The sequence below is a fragment of the Symphalangus syndactylus genome, chromosome 7 (assembly GCF_028878055.3).
Source record: "Symphalangus syndactylus isolate Jambi chromosome 7, NHGRI_mSymSyn1-v2.1_pri, whole genome shotgun sequence".
NCBI lineage: Eukaryota > Metazoa > Chordata > Mammalia > Primates > Hylobatidae > Symphalangus > Symphalangus syndactylus.
The window spans coordinates 143,349,710-143,366,389 of NC_072429.2; the positions used below are offsets into that span (position 1 = coordinate 143,349,710).

A 16,680-nucleotide genomic window follows, 5' to 3' on the forward strand; every position below is an offset into this window, starting at 1 on the left:
GGCTCGCCCGCCCTGGCCTTCCGAGAGGCGTGTGCCGGCGACGCCCCTTCCGGTCCACCCCGCGTCTCTTCTCGCCCCCGGCCACGCCCACAAGGAACAGGAGGCGGCGCAGGGTCCGTGTGCACTTTATTCACTCGTGTCGTCGCCTCTCGGGTCCATGCGTCGGGGCGAGCGTCTCAGCCGGGCGGGACCGCAAAGGCCCCGGGACCACCCGACTGAGGACGCCGCCCAGGCCTCGGCAGGGCTGGGGCTTTTGTTTTTAATAAATAAAAACGGAACTCTAAAAAATATATATATAAAAACCGGGGAGAAATTAAGTTTTACAACAATTGGAACTCAAAATTCCAAAATGGAAAATGTACAAACTCGGTCCCCCAGCAGCTCTGACCGGGAGAACAGGCAGTCCCGGGCCCGGCGCCTTCCCGCTCGTCTGCTGCAGGTCTGGGATGGGGATGGGGTAGAGCTTGGTTTTTGGTCAGAAGCCAAGAAAAAAGATCGGAGAAGAAAAGAAGGAATGACTTCAACTTGCTCTGCACGGAGGACGGGGACGGCTCAGAGATAAATAGCATTTAGGTTAAAACTATGTCATTAGCAAATTTAGTTCTTATATCTTTCCCTCTATTTATATCTCTATACACAGGTGGGCTGCGATGCAGGATAGATTCTGGATTTATAGTTACACGAAGAAAAAAATACTCTCGCCCCTCCCCCACCCTGCCCCCAGAATGCCTGCCCAGCCCTGCTCCCTACCCCAGAGGACTTTGGTTTGGGGGCCCCCACCCCACCCACCGAGAGCCTGCCAGGCCCCGGGCCCACTGTCCTGGAGCCCCCAAACTCCTGAGCAGTCACCAGCTGGGGACCACGGGCCGAGGGAGGGAGAGGAGGCGGGGACAGGTCGAGAAGCTCCCTCGGGGCTGGGAAGAGCTGCAGGCCAGGACGAGGACAGGAGGAAGGGAAGGAGAGACGGGGCAGCTGGGCAAGGCCCAGGCCAGGGCGCGCAGGAGCCACAGGGAGGCAGCCCGGCCCCAAGGAGGCAGTGTCGCTCGGCTCCAGGACACAGAAGGCACTTTCTCGGAGCTGACCCGCGGCCAGCGGAGGGCGAGGCGGTGCCCGCGGGAACTGGCCGTGAGGTGGGGGGCCAGAGGCGCCCTCCCCGCCGCTGCTGTGCCCTGGCTGCACCCTCAGACCGGGCAGAAGACGTGGGGAGCGCCGGGGCCAGGGGCCTGGGAGAGTGGAGGGGGCTCCAGGGCTGGGCCGGGCGATTCTGGCCCCTCTGCCGGGAGAGCGAGTGCGGGGTTCGGCCTGGCTGGGGGCGGCAGGACATCCCTCTTGTCCCCGGGCACCCCCGCTACAGCACGCCCTCCATGAAGCTGGTGTCCAGGTGCTGGATGAGCACGCGCAGGAAGGACATCTCCTTGCGGGTGTTCTCGAAGATGACGCGCGGGTCGTCAGACTGGCAGCGCAGGCAGTTGGGCGCCATCACCATGGCCAAGTTGCTCACATCCATCTTGGTGACCGCGACGTTGGCCGGCTGCACGAAGACCTGGTGGAGGAGCCAGGATGGGCGCGGAGGGGCAGGGGCAGAGGCGGGGCGGGGAGGGGGAAGCAGCGGGGACCCCCGGGGAGGGAAGTACCTGCAGGAAGCGGATGAGGTAGCACAGCACCATGCGGTTGATGCGGGGCAGCGCGTGCACCACGGCCACCGCCGCCTCGGGGCTGTCGTAGTGCGCGATGCACTGCTCGTAGAACTCGTGCGGGATCAGGGGCTCCTCCAGCTCCCGGTACCACAGCTTCAGCAGGGACGCTGGGGACACAGCACGGGGCTCAGCGGGCACCCCTGGGCCAAATGGGGTCCCGTGGTGGACACGCATGGAGGGGTGCTGTGGGGGACAGGCTGGGAGGGCCGGCCCATTCTGGACAGGGCCCATCTGGCTGGGCTGGGCCCTGACCCCAGAGGGCCTTTCAGCTCCTAGGGGCCTGAACTTGATCCTGGAGGCATGGGGGTCACACCAGCAGAGACGTGCAAAACAGGATTTTTCTCAGGAGGAGTCTGTGTAGCCACCGTGAGGGGGTGTCTGCACAGCTGGCACAGCTGAAGGGCACAGGGCAGAGAGCAGCAGGTGGGGAGGGAGCTGCATTGCACAGGTAGGCCTCGGGTGCCCCACAGACACCTGGGGAAACTGTCCAATGGGCAGGAGGGAGAATGTGCTAGAAGTGACTGGGAAGCCATCATATCACTGGGCAGGAGGCAGGATCAGGGTGGACCCCAGAGGCAGAGACAGGGGCCCCTTGAGAACCACTGCCTGAACCAGGCCTGCTCTGCTGCAGTGTGTGTGGAGGACTCACCAGGGACGTGGGGGTCTTCCAGGCCTGTGGGCACCTTCCACTGGTCCACCTGCAGCTTCAGGGCATTCACCTCGTCAATATCCCCAGGGACCCTGCAGGGCACAGGGCAGGTCTCAGGCAACAGGAGCCTGCGCTGCGGCTTCATGATTCTGCCTGGACACTCCCTCCGGTAGGCCCCTGATGACCCGGGGAGGGGAGCAAAACCTCAGGATCCCCCGCCACCCCGGTTGGCCTCTTTCCCACGAACACGGGTGGGTGGCACTCTTCAGGATTCCTGCCCCACACACCTGGGTCCGAGTGTGGTGCTTCCCCAGGCCACCGTCCCTCCTTGGGCCCCTGCTGGCTCCCTGTGTGGCTGCCCTCACCAAAGGGCCACTGGGGCTCAACCTGCAAGCCTCAGTTTCCCCAGCTGCCCTCCTGGGGCCTGGGTACCCCTTGCCCTGACAGGTGAGTCACGGGAGTGGGTGGCACCCTGTGCCATCCCTGTTCACAGACAAGGGCTGCCTGTCATCTGAGGCTCAAACCCCGGGCTGCCCATGGGTGGTGTCCAAGCACGCTCTGTACCCCTGGTGGCCATCTCTGCAGGGGCACCCTCCCCAGCTGGCTGTGCTGCCTCTTCAGAATGGGTCCTGCCCTCTCTCCTGGCCTGCACACCCTCGGGTCAGCTTCCACACTGTGGCGCCACCCTTCATGTGCTCTCAGGTAGGGGTGCGGAAGCAGCCCAGTGGGCCTGAGGCTTAATGGCCCCTGCATGCCAGAGATGCATGGTGGACACACGGTTGTGGCCCCCACACCCGGCGCCTGGGGTTGCCGTGGCACCTGAAGATGCCCTCTGTCTGGTCACCGTTGAGCGCCAGCACCTCCTCAGAGAGCCGCGTCTGCACCCAGGGCAGCTGGCGCTCGGGGTAGCGCTCCCTCTGCATGCCCATGACCTCCTGCAGCGCGCTGCCGAACATGGACGGGCTGAACACCGCGTTCTTGGCGTGCCGGATCTCCTCCACGTTGGGCTTCTTCAGCCCCTGTGAAGACAGAGGCTCTGTCCTGGTCTGGCCTGGCCATCCTCAGGAACCCCTGCCACCCTGGTTGGCCTCTTTCCTACGAACATGGGTGGGTGGCACTCTTCAGAATTCCTGCCCCACACACCTGGGTCCGAGTGTGGTGTTTCCCCAGGCCACCATCCCTCCCTGGACCAGCCCTCCTCGTCCCCCAAACCCTAACTCCTCCTGGGCTGCCCCTGGCTCTGCCTCCCCCTCCTCTCATCCCTGTGAACTCCTGGCTCCAACTAGAGCTACGGACAAGCCCAGCTCCCTGGCCGGAATCACTGTCTACAGCACCAGCTCACAGGGGCCCTTGGGAAGGTGGGAGTGAGTCCTGGGCCGGCCAGGGCTGTTGGGGAGCACAGCAGAGGCCAAGCTGGCTGAGCTGGGGTGAAACTTCCAGAAGTCTGTGGCAGGGCTGAGAGCCCTGGGGAGGGGTGTGATGGGAGCAGTGCATCAGAGAGGAGGACGTGGGTAAGGGGCCAGGCTCTTGGGACAGGTCCAGGGAACGGGGTCCTGTGGTGCCGTGTGACTGAGCCCATTGCCTGCCTTGCTCCTGAGCTGGGGGTCCAGGCCTGGGAAGAGCCCCCGGGGGAGGGTGCAGCCCAGGAGAACACGGGGTCGGCCTGGCGCACCCCGCCACCCGCCTAGGTGGGTTCCATGTGGCACCCTCTGCACTGCTGCCCCATACCAAACTGCAGGCGGGGCTCCTGGGGCTGTCCACCAAGGGTCTCTGTGCCCCCGCCTGCCCTCCCCGGCCCCCCAGGCGCACCCGTACCTTCTTGGCCCCGGTCAGGGCTGCCTTCTGTAGCTTGTGGTAACAGTACTTGGCATACGTGCTTATTGCCACCCCTGGAAAGGAATGGGGCCTGATCAGCCTGGTGTGGATGTGTGGGTGTGGGGCCAGGAGAGGGGTGAGCAGACACAGCTCCTTCGAGGGCCCTGGGGGGCTGGGCTGGCCTGGCCCCGGCCACCCCCTGCCCAGCACAGCGGGTCCTCACACTCTCCCAGGCAGTGTCCTTTAGAGCAGAGACCCAAGGAGCACTTCCCCACCTGCAGAGGGACAGGCTGGGGAGGACCCCCCTGGCAGCTCCACCCGCCCTCCTACGGCCTCGCAGGAACAGGAAGCGTAGCACCTGGGTCTGAGGGCCTCTAGACCGCACTGCTCCCTCCCCAGGGCCTGACCCAGGCAGCTGTCCAGGTATTTGACTCTTCTCTGCTTCAGGCCCCTCCCTGGCTTTTGGGCTGTGGGCAGGAGCCCCTGGGGGAGTCATTTCCACCTACCCAGCACCCATAGCCACGGCTGGGGGAGGCAGGCACTGAGTGATCTACACAGCAAGCCCAGCTCTGCTGCAGCCTGGGCCTGAAGTACCACCTTTGGGCTTCTCTGAAGGACTGAGGTGGCATGAGAGGGCCCAGTCTCCTTTCTCAAGGGAGGGGCTTTCTAAAACTCAGCCCGACAGCAGGGTCCCTGAGGGGAGGGGCCGTGTGCCTGAGTCAGCACCTGGGGAGTCTCCAGACACAGGGCACAGGGGAAGGTGCTAGAGGGGAGGGGATTCCCAGGCTGGGTCTGGAAGGCGCGGCACCTTCCTGCTCCAGGTTGGGAAGAAGCAGATGAGAGAACACGCCAAGAGAAGCTGTCTGGGGCCAGGGGAGCCATGGACCTCGGACAGATGGACAGGACCCTGTGCTTCTGGACATGAGACCTGCCCCAGTGCCCAGCGCCTACCGCCTGCCAGGGCGAGGGGGGCCTCTGGATCCTGACCCCCAATCGGAACGGCTTTGTCTTCTTTGAAGGAGCAGTTTCTGGTGGACAGTTGAGGGCACGGGGTCCTTGGACCAGGTTAAAAAAGTACACGTGTCTTGAGTCCATCTCTAATCACAGAATAGTTGACATGTGACTGCTAAGGAGACTCTTTTTTAGAGTAACCAAAATGAGATTTTTTTTCATAGATGTTTAGATCCTAGAAAATCTGTCATGGTCCTTGGGACCACAGGTCTTGGCAGGGGATCTGGCCCCAGCCTCCAGCGTGGGACCCTGTGGAACCAAGGGCCCCTCTGGGCCTTCTGGGCAGGCTGTGAGGTGCCCGTGTTCTTCCAGAATGCATGGTGCCCACGCACACTGGACCCAGGCTCAGAGCCTCAAGAAGGCAAGGAGGGAATGAGCTTTGCAGGAAGGCGGCAAAAACCCAGGGCCTCAGCTCAGCAGCTGGGACATGTAGTCACTAGGCTGGGGGGCCTGGGGCAGATGGCAGGGCTGGGCCTCCTGCTTGCTGTCCCTGCGGGAAGACAGGCCCTGATCTCCTGTCCCCAGGCCCCTGGTGGGACAAACACCCCAGCCTGAGCCTGCTTGGGACCGGGACACCCTCCAACACTCTGTGACTGGGATACACTGGGGCCACCGCCTCTCAGCTGGTGAAGGTGAGCACAGTGCAGTCTCTCTGTGCCTCAGTTTGCTCCTCTGTAGGATGGAGACTGTGACAACACCTGTCTCATGCAGTGCTCAGAAGGCAGCTGCCGGTGTCACAACTGTAGTGGGCAGGCCAGGGACTGAGGCCACGCTACTCCACCTGCAACTTCATTCTGGGGGTCAGGCTGCCTGTGCCCTAAGGTCTGGGAAGCTGGGGATGACTCCCGCTCACGCTGCATCAGGCACAGGGCCAGGCACCAAGGTGTCTGCTGACCTGCAGTGGGAGAGTGGGCAGTGCCCATGGCCAGCCCAGGGAGACCCTCACCTGTGTGGGGTGCTCTGCTCTGAGCCCACTGCCCTGATCCAGCCTTGCCTGGACCTTAGCCCTCCATCCCCCTGCGGCTGCAGGCGGGCCCAGGTGGGACGGCTGCCCACAGACGCATCAACAGCAGCAGCTCTCCTAAGGCCTGCGCTGCTCTGCTCAGGGGCCAGGCCTGCCCCGGGGACCTTAGAGCTACAGGACCAGGTCACAGGTCTCCCAGGGCCTCCTGGTGTTGACCCTGCTCCCCACCTGACACACCCTGGGCCGCAGTGTCCCACTGGGCTCCACTCCAGGCACAGGGGAGTCTGCTCTCCGCTCCGCCTGGCTGCAGCCAGGAGACTTTTACGGCCAGCGGTGTTGGTCCAGCTCTCAGGCCACCGGACGCCAGCTCAGATAGGAGCGCAGAGCTCCTTCTACGCTGCCCCAGATGGAGTGGTCTGAGGACGTCTGTGGCCAGGAGTCTCACCCCTACATTGCAGCTGGCCCTCTTCTCTCAGGGTCCTGGGTGAGGCCAGGCTGGGTGACTCGGGACTGGGCCAGGGCCCCTGGCACAGACCTGCTGGGGGCAGCCTCGGAGGTGCCAGGGTGAGGACAAGTCCCTAGCCCAGCAGATGCCATCCTGGCATTCCCCACGAGGGCCCTTCGTGCCCCTGTAGCCTCCTGCTGGTCCCAGAGTTGGCCCTAAGCAAACCTCATCCACAGAAAGCTTGCTGGTGCTGTTCTGGTCCTACGTGGGCAGAATGCAGTCAGGGATGGCTTCCTGGAGGAAGGGGTGCCTAAGCCAAGTGGTCTCAAAGGAAGTGAGGTGGAGCAGAGAGGTGGTGGTGGAGCTCTAGACAGATGAGTGGGCGTGAGGCACTAAGTGTGGCAGGACCACACTGCAGGAGTGGGGAGGACAGCCCTGGAAGCCTGTGTGCGCGTGGGTGTGTGCGCGGAGCTGACTGGGTCTGACAGTGTCGCTCTCAACAGGGAGGGCACAGCCTTGGGTTCACAGGGCTTTCCTGGGCCAAGGCCTGGGGGAAGGTGGAGAGGCGGAAGCTGTGTGAGAGTGTGGGTGGGAAGGGTGCTGGTGCTGGTGTGGAAGCCCTTCCCCCACTGCTGGGGCTGTCCTGGGGGCCCGCCATCAAAGCAAGGGACGACTCCTTGCTGATTCTGAACGCCAGGCTTGGCTCTTGTGGCCCAGGGGCAGCCCTGGGTGGGAAGACAGGGCTGAGGGGTGCTTGTCTGCAGGGTACCACACACCCCTCCACCTGCAAACTTCCCTTGGGGGTCAGGCCCAAACACTCACCTGGGGGCGCCTCCAGGAGCCCTCAGCAGGCAAGTCCTCATGCCCCCACCCCATCAAGAACCCAGCAAGCAAGTTGGAAATGGCTCTGGGCACCACCAAGACAGATGTGGACAGACTTGACCTCTCCAGGGGTCCAGTCAGTCACCTGGGCCCTCCAGCTCGCTCAGGAGGCCACAGGCCTGAGGTTAGTGGCCCCATCCCCCCCATCCAGAAGCGGTTAGAGAAGAGAAGGCCAGGCGGCCGAGGCTGGAGAGCAGAGCTGTGCAGACGCCGCGCCCAGGGGCTGCGGGGAGAGGCCCTACCATCCGGCTCTTCAACATAAGGCTTGGGTTTCTTTCTCAATTTGGACTTCTTCTTAGTGTTTCTTTCCAGGAGCTCTTTTATGTGCTGTGTCACTGGGGAGCAAAGACAACCATGAGGACTACAGAACACAACGCCAGGAGCCAGCACCCACTCAGCTCCCGCACTTGGCCGGTGAGCAGGCCCCTGGGCCTGTTGGGGGCTCACCCTGTGCAGCCGGGGGCTGAGCGTGTCTGGGGGGACGTGGCTGTGTAAGAGAGGTGCCAGGGGCCCTTCTGAGCACTGTGTGGGCTGGGAAGCTGCCGTGCCTGTGCTGGCGTGAGTGGAGGTGCAGGGAAGGCGCCTGGGGAGCAGGAGGAGAGCAGGCAGCTTCTGCCCTCTGGCTGGCAGCAAGGCTGGGGCGGCCATGGCCTGGGCTCCCTGCCTGCTGGTCAGAAAACCAACAGAAACAAGTGGGCGAAGGCAGCCGGCCCCAAGCCAGGCATTGCAGTCAGAGAGGAGGGGGCTCCCCTCAGGCTGATCTGGGCCTGCCTCCCGCTCTGCACAGCGTAACTCTGCACTGTTGCCACTGGCCTCGATGACCTAGCTGAGGTCACGGCTGGCAGGCTTCTGTGAGGTACCGTTTCCTCCTCCTGCTCCGTGCCATACTCTGTAGGAGGAGTCACTGTGCCCGGCCCACACCTGAGGGGTGGAGTTAGGCTCCAGCTCCTGGAGGGTGGATATGTACATAAATTGTCATTGTTCCCCACAGATTTGTCTACTGCTACCTATTGAATTACTCATTTGTATCAGTATGGACTTACAGTTTTTTCTTCTTTTTGAGATAGGGTCTCACTGTGTCACCCAGGCTGGAGTGAGTGGTGCGATCTCGGCTCACTGCAACCTCCACCCACTGCAACGTCCACCTCCCGGGTTTAAGAGACTCCCACCTCAGCCTCCTGAGTAGTTGGAATTACAGGCATGCACCACCACATCTGACTAATTTTTGTATTTTTGGTAGAGATGGGGTTTCACCATGTTGGCCAGTCTGGTCTTGAACTCTTGACCTCAAATGATCCACCTGCCTCGGCCTCCCAAAGTGCTGGGATTACAGGTGTGAGCCACCGCGCCCGACCTACTTATGGATTTTATTTTATGCTTGGGTTATAATCCAATGGGTCTTTATCTTGTTGCTCAACTTGCTCCAGCCTTGGCCACTGGGAACTCCTTCCGCTGGCCCATGTCCCTGTGGCAGGCGTCACCCCCACCTCTGGCACGGGCATCACCCCCACCTCTGGCACTTCCTCACTTTTGACTACATCTCATATATGCCCTGCACCAGCCCTGGAATCACCCATTTCTCCAAGGAACTCTGGATCGTTTTAATGGAAAATGGTATTTAGAAACCAAGATCTGGGTGTGCGATGTGCTTACTGCTGCCAGGAAATCACTGCTTGTAGGTCCTCTCAGCTGACAGAATGAGGAAGCACCTGTGTGCACGCTAACTCCTGTTCACATGCACATCTGCAAATATTTCTGTATGTGGCCATCTGTCTCCGTATCAGCTAAACATGGCCTCTAAGTTGATTCCACTACCGCTGTTAGTCACCCCGGCTTCCTCCCTTTACGTGTCTGTAACTGGTGTATCTTCTCATTCTTTTAACAGTCTTTTGTAGGAGACTTAGTTTTGATGAAGTCCAATTTATCCATGTTTTTCTTTCATAGATAGTACTTTTGGAATTATATATAAAAATCTTTGCCTCCCTCAGGAAAGCAAGCATTTTCTCCTGTTTTGTTCCAGAAGTTTTATAGTTTCAGGTTTTATATCTTGGTTTATGAGTGATCCATTTGCAGTTATTTTTTGTGTACACGTCAAAATATGCGTTGAAATTCATCTTTTGTTTGCATTTGGATATCCAGTTTTCCCAGCACTGTCGAAGGAAAAGACTGTCTTTTCTTCACTAAGTTGCCTTTGCAGCACTGTGGAAAGCTGGCTCAGCCATACATGGGTCTGTTTCTAAACTTGCTCTCTGTGGCCCTGACCCACTGTCTACCTCAAGGCTAGTGCCACACTCTCGTTAGTCTGGCTTTATAACAAGTCAGGTGGTGTGAGTCCTCCACACTCTCGTTAGTCTGGCTTTATAACAAGTCAGATGGTGTGAGTCCTCCAACTCTGTATTTTTTCAAAGGGGTTTTGGCTATTCTAGGTCCTTTGTAGTTCCTATGCATTTTAGAATCAGCCTGTCAATTTCTAAAACAAAAAAATGTAGTACAATTTGCATTCAGATTTAATCTATGCATCGATTTGGTAGAACTGATGGCCTAACAGTATTGAGTCTTCTGATTCATACGCACAGTAGACCTCTCCATCTACTTTACTGCTTTACTTTCAGCAATGGTTTGCAGTTTTTACTGTGCAGGTCTCACACGTCCTTTGTCAGATCTCTCTCTCTAAGTACGTCATATTTTAAAATGCTACTGCAGGCAGGCACAGAGAAGCTGAGGCAGAAGGATCGCTTGAGGCAAGGAGTTAAAGATCAGACGGGGCAACATTGCAAAACTTCATCTCTCCAAAAAAATTAAATTAGCCAGGTGTGGTGGCTCAGGCCTGTTGTCCTGGCTACTCGAGATGCTGAGGCAGGGGGATCACAGCTTGAGCCCAAGAGTTGGAGGCTACAGTGAGCTGTCATACCACTGCGCGCCACCCTGGGCCACAGAGTCTCAGAATAAATAAATACATGCGATTGGAGACCCTGTCTCTAAATAAATAAATACATGCAATTGAAAATGGTATTTTAAAATATCAGCTTCTAATAATCTGTTGCTAGTATGTAGAAATATGAGGCCAGGCTTGCGGGCTTACATCTGTGATCCCAGCACTTTGGGAGGCTAAGGTGGGAGAATCACTTGAGCCTAGGAGTTTGAGATCAGCCTGGCCAACATGGTGAAACCCTGTCTCTACAAAACTTAAGAAAAAAATTAGCTGGGCTTGGTAGTGCCTGTGGTCTCAGCTACTCGGGAGGCTGAGGTGGGAGGATCCCACGAGCCTGCAGTGAGCAGTGACGTCACCACTGCACTCCCCTGGGCAATACAGTGAGACCCTGCCTGGAAAAAAAAGAAATATTTATTTGAAACAAAGTCCCTGTCTGGGGATAAAGAAAAGACATAATTAATTAATTAATTTGAAACAGTTTTGGTCTGTTGCCCAGGCTGGAGTGCAATGGCACGATCTCAGCTCACTGCAACCTCCACCTCCCGGGTTCAAGTGATTCTCCTGCCTCAGCCTCCCGAGTACCTGCGATTACAGGCGTGAGCCACCACGCCCGACTAATTTTTGTATTTTTAGTAGAGACGGGGTTTCACCATGTTGGCCAGGCTGCTCTTGAACTCTTGGCCTCAGTGATCCACCTGCCTCCGCCTCCCAAAGTGCTGGGATGACAGGCGTGAGCCACCGTGCCTGGACTGCTTTGCTTCTTAAGCAGTTTTAACCAATCCTTTGTTTCCAGCTTCAGGGTCACCCTCTTCCCCCTTTGCTAAAGAATAGGGCTCTACCCACTTGTGAGCTTTTAAGGGTCTGCTGCCTGCTTCAGCTTTTCTGTTTCCCACCATTGGCCCCAGGATTCACTGTTTGTGGTCCACGTGCTCCACCTTCTAAAACAGCTGTTCTTCCTCTTCCATTTTCTTTTTCTTTGTGTGTTTTTAAAATTTTGGTAAAATATATATAAAATTTACCACTTTAACCATTTAAAAATAGTTCTGTGACATTAAGTACATTTACATTGTTGTACAACTATCACCACTTGCCATCTCCAGAACTTTTTCATCTTTCCAAAGTAGGCCTCACTCCCCGCTTCTCCCTCCCTCAGCCATGGCACCCACCCTTCTAGTTTCTGTCTCTGGGAATCTGACTAATCTAGAGCCTCATGGAGGGAGAATCCTACGATCTCTGTCCTGTGAGAATCTGACTAATCTAGAGCCTCATGGAGGGAGAATCCTATGATCTCTGTCCTGTGAGAATCTGACTAATCTAGAGCCTCACGGAGGGAGAATCCTACAATCTCTGTCCTGTGAGAATCTGACTAATCTAGAGCCTCACGGAGGGAGAATCCTATGATCTCTGTCCTGTGAGAATCTGACTAATCTAGGGCCTCATGGAGGGAGAATCCTACAATCTCTGTCCTGACTGGCTTTTTGCCTTCAGCATGATGCCCTCAAGGTTCATCCACGTGCGTCTATCAACATTTCCTTCCTTTTTAAGGCTGGAAATAATTTTCCATTTTGTGGCTGGACATGTTCTGTTTCTCCATTCAGCTGCTGATGGATCCTTGGCATGTTCCCACCTTTTAGTTGTTAAGAGCTGCTGTGAACGGGGTGTACCAATCACCATTACAGTCCTGGCTCCCAGCTCTTCTGGGTCATTCCAGGAGTAGTAAATGCTAGATGATATGGGAATTATATTTTAATTATTTGAGGAACTGCCTACCAGTTTCCACCGTGGCTGTACCATTTTACATTCCTTTGTGGGTTTTTTTTTTTTTTTTGCCTTTAAAAAATGGTTTCACTGTCGTTTTAGTGAGTTCAAGGCAAAGGTGAGGCAAATGCCCAGGTTCAGTCTGCCATCGTGAGCTGGAAGCCAGGAGACCTTGTTGGATGCATGAAGAAGCGAGCAGTGAATGAAACCTTTAGGAGTCTCCAGCCTTCCAAAAGACACAGAAGTGGAGCAGGTGGGAGAGCTGAAGGCTACCATACCCACTGCCAGGTGCGCCTCGATGTCTGTGTTGAGAACCTGTTGAGGGAGGTCCTGGGGACCAGCCAGGAGACCCCCTGCTGGTGTGAAAGGAGTGAGCACCCATGAGACAAGGCTAAGCTGGGGGCATCACCTCGTGGGGCCTGGTGCCCGAGGGTGGTGACCACACAGTGCAGGTCACGCAGGTGCTGGCCGATGGGTCAAGGCTCCCGAGGCTGAGGCAGGCACGGTGCTCAGGGCGATGTGCCAGGCTCAGCTCTGCTCCTCACCGAGGGTCCCTAGGCTACAGTTTCCTTTTTCTAAGGACTGTGCCCGCAGCCTAGCTGGCCCTCCAGAGCACAGGCTACATCCGACACCCACCTCGGCTGATAGGGCCTGTCTTTCTTTCCTTTCTCTTCTCTTCTCTTCCTTCCTTCTTTTCTTTCTTTCTTTTTCCTACCTGCCCCACAGCCCCCACTTCAACGGGGTCTTGGCCAGGCACAATGGCTCATGCCTGTAATCCCAGCACTTTGGGAAACTCAGGTGGGTGGATCAACTGAGGTCAGCAGTTTGAGACCAGCCTGGCCAACATAGTGAAACCCCGTCTCTACTAAAAATACAAAAACTAGCCGGGTGTGGTGGTGTGCACCTGTAGTCCCTGCTACACGGGAGGCTGAGGCAGGACAATCGCTTGAACCCAGGAGGCAGAGGTTGCAGTGAGCTGAGATTGCACCACTGCACTCCTGCACTCCAGCCTGGGCAACAGTGCAAGACTCTAACTCCAAAAAAAAAAAAAAAAAGGAGGTCTTGCTCTGTTGCCCAGGCTGGAGTGCAGTGGTGCGATCATGACTCACTGCAGACTTAACCTCCTGGGCTCAAGCAATCCTCCTGCCTCAGCCTCCCAAGTAGTTGGGACCACAAGCATGCACCACCATGCCTGGCTAACTTCCTTTTTAAAATTTTTCATAAAGACAGGGTCTCACTTTGTTGCCCAGGCTGGTCTCAAACTCCCAGGCTCAAGGGATCCTCTTGCCTTGGCCCAAAGTGCTGGGATTCCAGGTGTGAGCCACTGTGCCTGGCTGGGCCTGTCTTTCTGAGCAGAGCCAGCACCTGCATGTGAAAGGGACACCCCCTAGGCACAGGAGGCTGGCTGGAGGGGTGTGAGGCTCATTTGGGAAGGGATGGCCACTGTGTACGTAGAGGTCTCTCTTCTGGGCTCAGGGCCAATCAGGGACCCTGACAGATGAACCTAGGAGTGGATCCTGGGGCTGGAGATGGGGTTCTGGCTGTGAGGGTGGCCACGGTACCACAGCCAAGATGCAGGCTACCTGCCAGTGGGACTGCACAGAGCCCCAGCCCCGCTGTCACTCCAGCCCAGACGGTGCTCTTGGCCTTCATGGACCTTCTTTGGCAGAGCTCTGAAGCCACGGCCGCCCAGGCTGAAGCCTGATTCCTTTTTCCATGCAGGCCAGGACCCCACAGGTGTAAGACACAAGGACAAAGGCACACAAGCCTAAGTGTGAAGGGCAGCGGCCTGGAGCACACACTCCCCTAGGAAGCCACAGCCTCTACCTACATACAGTAGAAACAGCCCAGCCACACACTGGCTAGGCAGCTGGCCCAAGATGGGCCCAAGAAACCTCAGGCCTTTCTCTGGCTGTCTTCTGGCCCTTCACTTGCCTACTCTTGGGGGCACCCACTGTGGGCTGCATGCTGTGCTGAGCAGCGGGGGCTCAGTCCACAGCCTCCAGCTCAGGCACGACATCCCCAGGCCCCTCTGGAAGAGGACGAGGAGGTGAACTATGATGCCACCAGGAACACAGCCCCTAGGATTCCACCTGCTTCTTGACGGGCCCAAGACCAGAGACTGGGCTTCACAGTCCAGCCCAGTCTGCCTGGCACCCTGCTCTGGTCCTCCTCTGCACTCCTGGAGCCCCGGCCACCTGCCAAGCTCTGCCTCCGCTGTGATCTTGTGTTGAAAAGTCAGGTGAAACTGCATGGCTTCCAAAATCTCCCCACAAACAGCTGATGAGCTGGGTGGTGCCTATACCCAACACTGTCCCCAGGAAGCTCCCACTGCCCTGTGGCCTCCGCCCTGCCTCTGTGTGTCCACAGCAGCTTGGGAGCCACCTCCTCCACACCTGGGCTGGGGGGTCATGGGGTAAGGCCCAGCAAGGCCCTGACCAGGGGCTCAATCTCTGTAGAGGCAAAGGCCAGACCAGGGTGGGCTCTCACTGCCACAGAACAGCCTATGGCGTGTCTGACCTGGAGGGTGTGTGTGCGTGCGTGCATGCATTTCTGGACATCAGTTCTGTGGCTGTGCCCTGTAGATACCCACGATGTGAGGTGGAGGGCGGCTTGCTGCAGACACGGGGCTGTCTGGCTGATGGCACCATGGCCTGGGCCCGGCACACCTGAAGCATTGTCTTGGAGAGCCCTGGGCAGACTCTGGCCTCCCACGTTGCCCCAGGCAGCCATTAGGATGTGATGATGGCTCCAACTTACGACCCCATGGGGCAGCTCTGGGGCAGCTCAGGTGCTGCGTGACCTGCATGTGAGCCACAGTCATCAAGCTCCTGCCTGCTCACAGGAGCCTTCTGCCAGGACCATGCCCAGAAGAGACAACCTGGGTCTTGCCAGGGTGGTAACCCCTCTAGGTCACGGATGGCAGAAGGCAAGTGCAGCAGACATGCAGGGGCCTGACCACGGCTGCTCTGCCCTCGACCTCTTCGTGCCTGCCCTTGTCAGGGAGCAGGACTGGCCATGGTGGGCTTGGAGCAGAGTGGATGTGGCCATCGTGTCTGCCAGGGCTCCGGGGCTCTTCATCTCAGTGCCTAGTTGGGGCTCCAGGAAGAGGCCACATCCAGCGGAGGCCCAGCGTGTGGGGTGTTTCGGGAGGTGTGTGTCGAGCCATGGCCCTGTGTGGAGGGCCACCAGGGACTCACCAGCTGCTGCCCAGCACAGCAGGAGCCCTCTCCACTGCCCTTAGCTGAGCTGGTGGCAAAGCCCGTGCATGGCCTTACCTTTGGTGTCGTTGACGGGGTCCATGTGCCGGTAGATGTAGCCTTCCAGGTAGGAGTGGAACTTGGGGGTGGGCGGGAAGAAGGCCAGGCAGATGGCCATGAGTTCCCAGCCGCGGGCCAGGCTCTCCAGGCGGAAGTTCTCGGTGGTCTGCCGGCACAGCTGGATGTAGAGCTCGTCCCGCAGGCCCTGCACACTCCAGCCCTTGGTGGCCACCTCCAGGGCCACGTGCAGCGGGTCAGCCTTGGCCCGCCGGTCACCCATGTACATCTGGATCAGCTTGAAGAGCTCGCAGGCCTCCTTCTTCACGTGCCGGTCGCTCGTCACGATCATGGGCTTCTTGATGGACTCGCTGCTCCAGGCCAGCATGTTGGCGATGGAAACCTTCCGCCGGAAGAGGCCCTGCGTGTGCTTGTTGAAGTGCTTGGAGGCCCAGTTCTCGATGTCCGTCTCTGAGGAGGGCTTGCGCAGCGTGAAGGTGGGGAAGACGCAGCTGGAGCTGGGAATGCCGCTGCGGCTCTGCCGGCTGCTCTCAAACTGGGCACAGGCACCGAGGTCCTCAGACTGAGAAGGACAAATGGGGCTGGGCTGTTAGGGGGTGGGGGAGGGCCAGGCAGTTGGGCCTGCTGGGCCACAGTCCCCAGAAGTGTGAGCCGGGGCCCCACCAGAGCCAGCCAGGTGAGAGGCCTGCCCTGCTCACCACAAGGCTGCCTGAGGTGGGAGGCCCAGGGGAGCCCAGCCTGTCCACAGATGCAGCTGGGGCGCCACGGCCCTGTACTCCCAGGGAGTGGCAGGGCAGCCTGCTGATGGGTGACCCAGGTGACCTGGCCGAGGGTGAGGCGGGAGGAAGGGGAGCGTCCACTGGCATCCCCAGGGGGCTGACTTCATTCTGCCACCCCCTGAGGAAGTGTCAGTGCCCTTGTTCAGGCACGGAAGGCTGCAGTTCACACCAGGTAAAAGTGCTGTCTGGTTCCCAATCCCTTCACTGCTGGGACCCCAGGCCCTTCCTCCAGCCTTCAGCCCAGGCTGACCTCCAGGAGGCCCCTCCCTGCCTGCTGCTCTGAGAGGACCCTGGTCCATGCACCCTGGGCCTCTCTGCCCTCTTGTCCTCCTGCATCTTGAGAAGCGGACAAAATCACGGACCGGAAGCTGCTCTGAGTTCTCCACCCTGGAGACCATGAAGGCCACCCAGGCCCTCGAGGTCTCCCCACCCCAGGAAGCTCCGTGTTCCTCCTCCACCCTCCTGGGTCC

The 16,680-nt window shown here is 58.6% G+C and overlaps 1 protein-coding gene across 4 annotated transcripts in view; it reads right to left on the reverse strand.

Moving 5' to 3' along the window:
* Positions 1–109: 109 nt before the first annotated feature.
* Positions 110–16,680, reverse strand: part of ARHGAP39 (Rho GTPase activating protein 39) — a 149,281-nt gene continuing 132,710 nt past the window's right edge. For 3 of the 4 annotated variants that reach the window (XM_055287701.2, XM_055287698.2, XM_055287703.2), the window contains 7 exons: positions 15,432–15,993; positions 7,706–7,798; positions 4,162–4,235; positions 3,166–3,365; positions 2,347–2,438; positions 1,635–1,804; positions 110–1,543 (listed from right to left, as the gene is read on the reverse strand). In XM_055287701.2, the coding sequence (XP_055143676.1) occupies positions 1,349–1,543; positions 1,635–1,804; positions 2,347–2,438; positions 3,166–3,365; positions 4,162–4,235; positions 7,706–7,798; positions 15,432–15,993 (1,386 nt within the window). In that variant the 3' untranslated portion in view covers positions 110–1,348. The remainder of the gene's footprint in view (positions 1,544–1,634; positions 1,805–2,346; positions 2,439–3,165; positions 3,366–4,161; positions 4,236–7,705; positions 7,799–15,431; positions 15,994–16,680) is intronic. The other variant, XM_055287702.2, reaches the window with a different exon arrangement.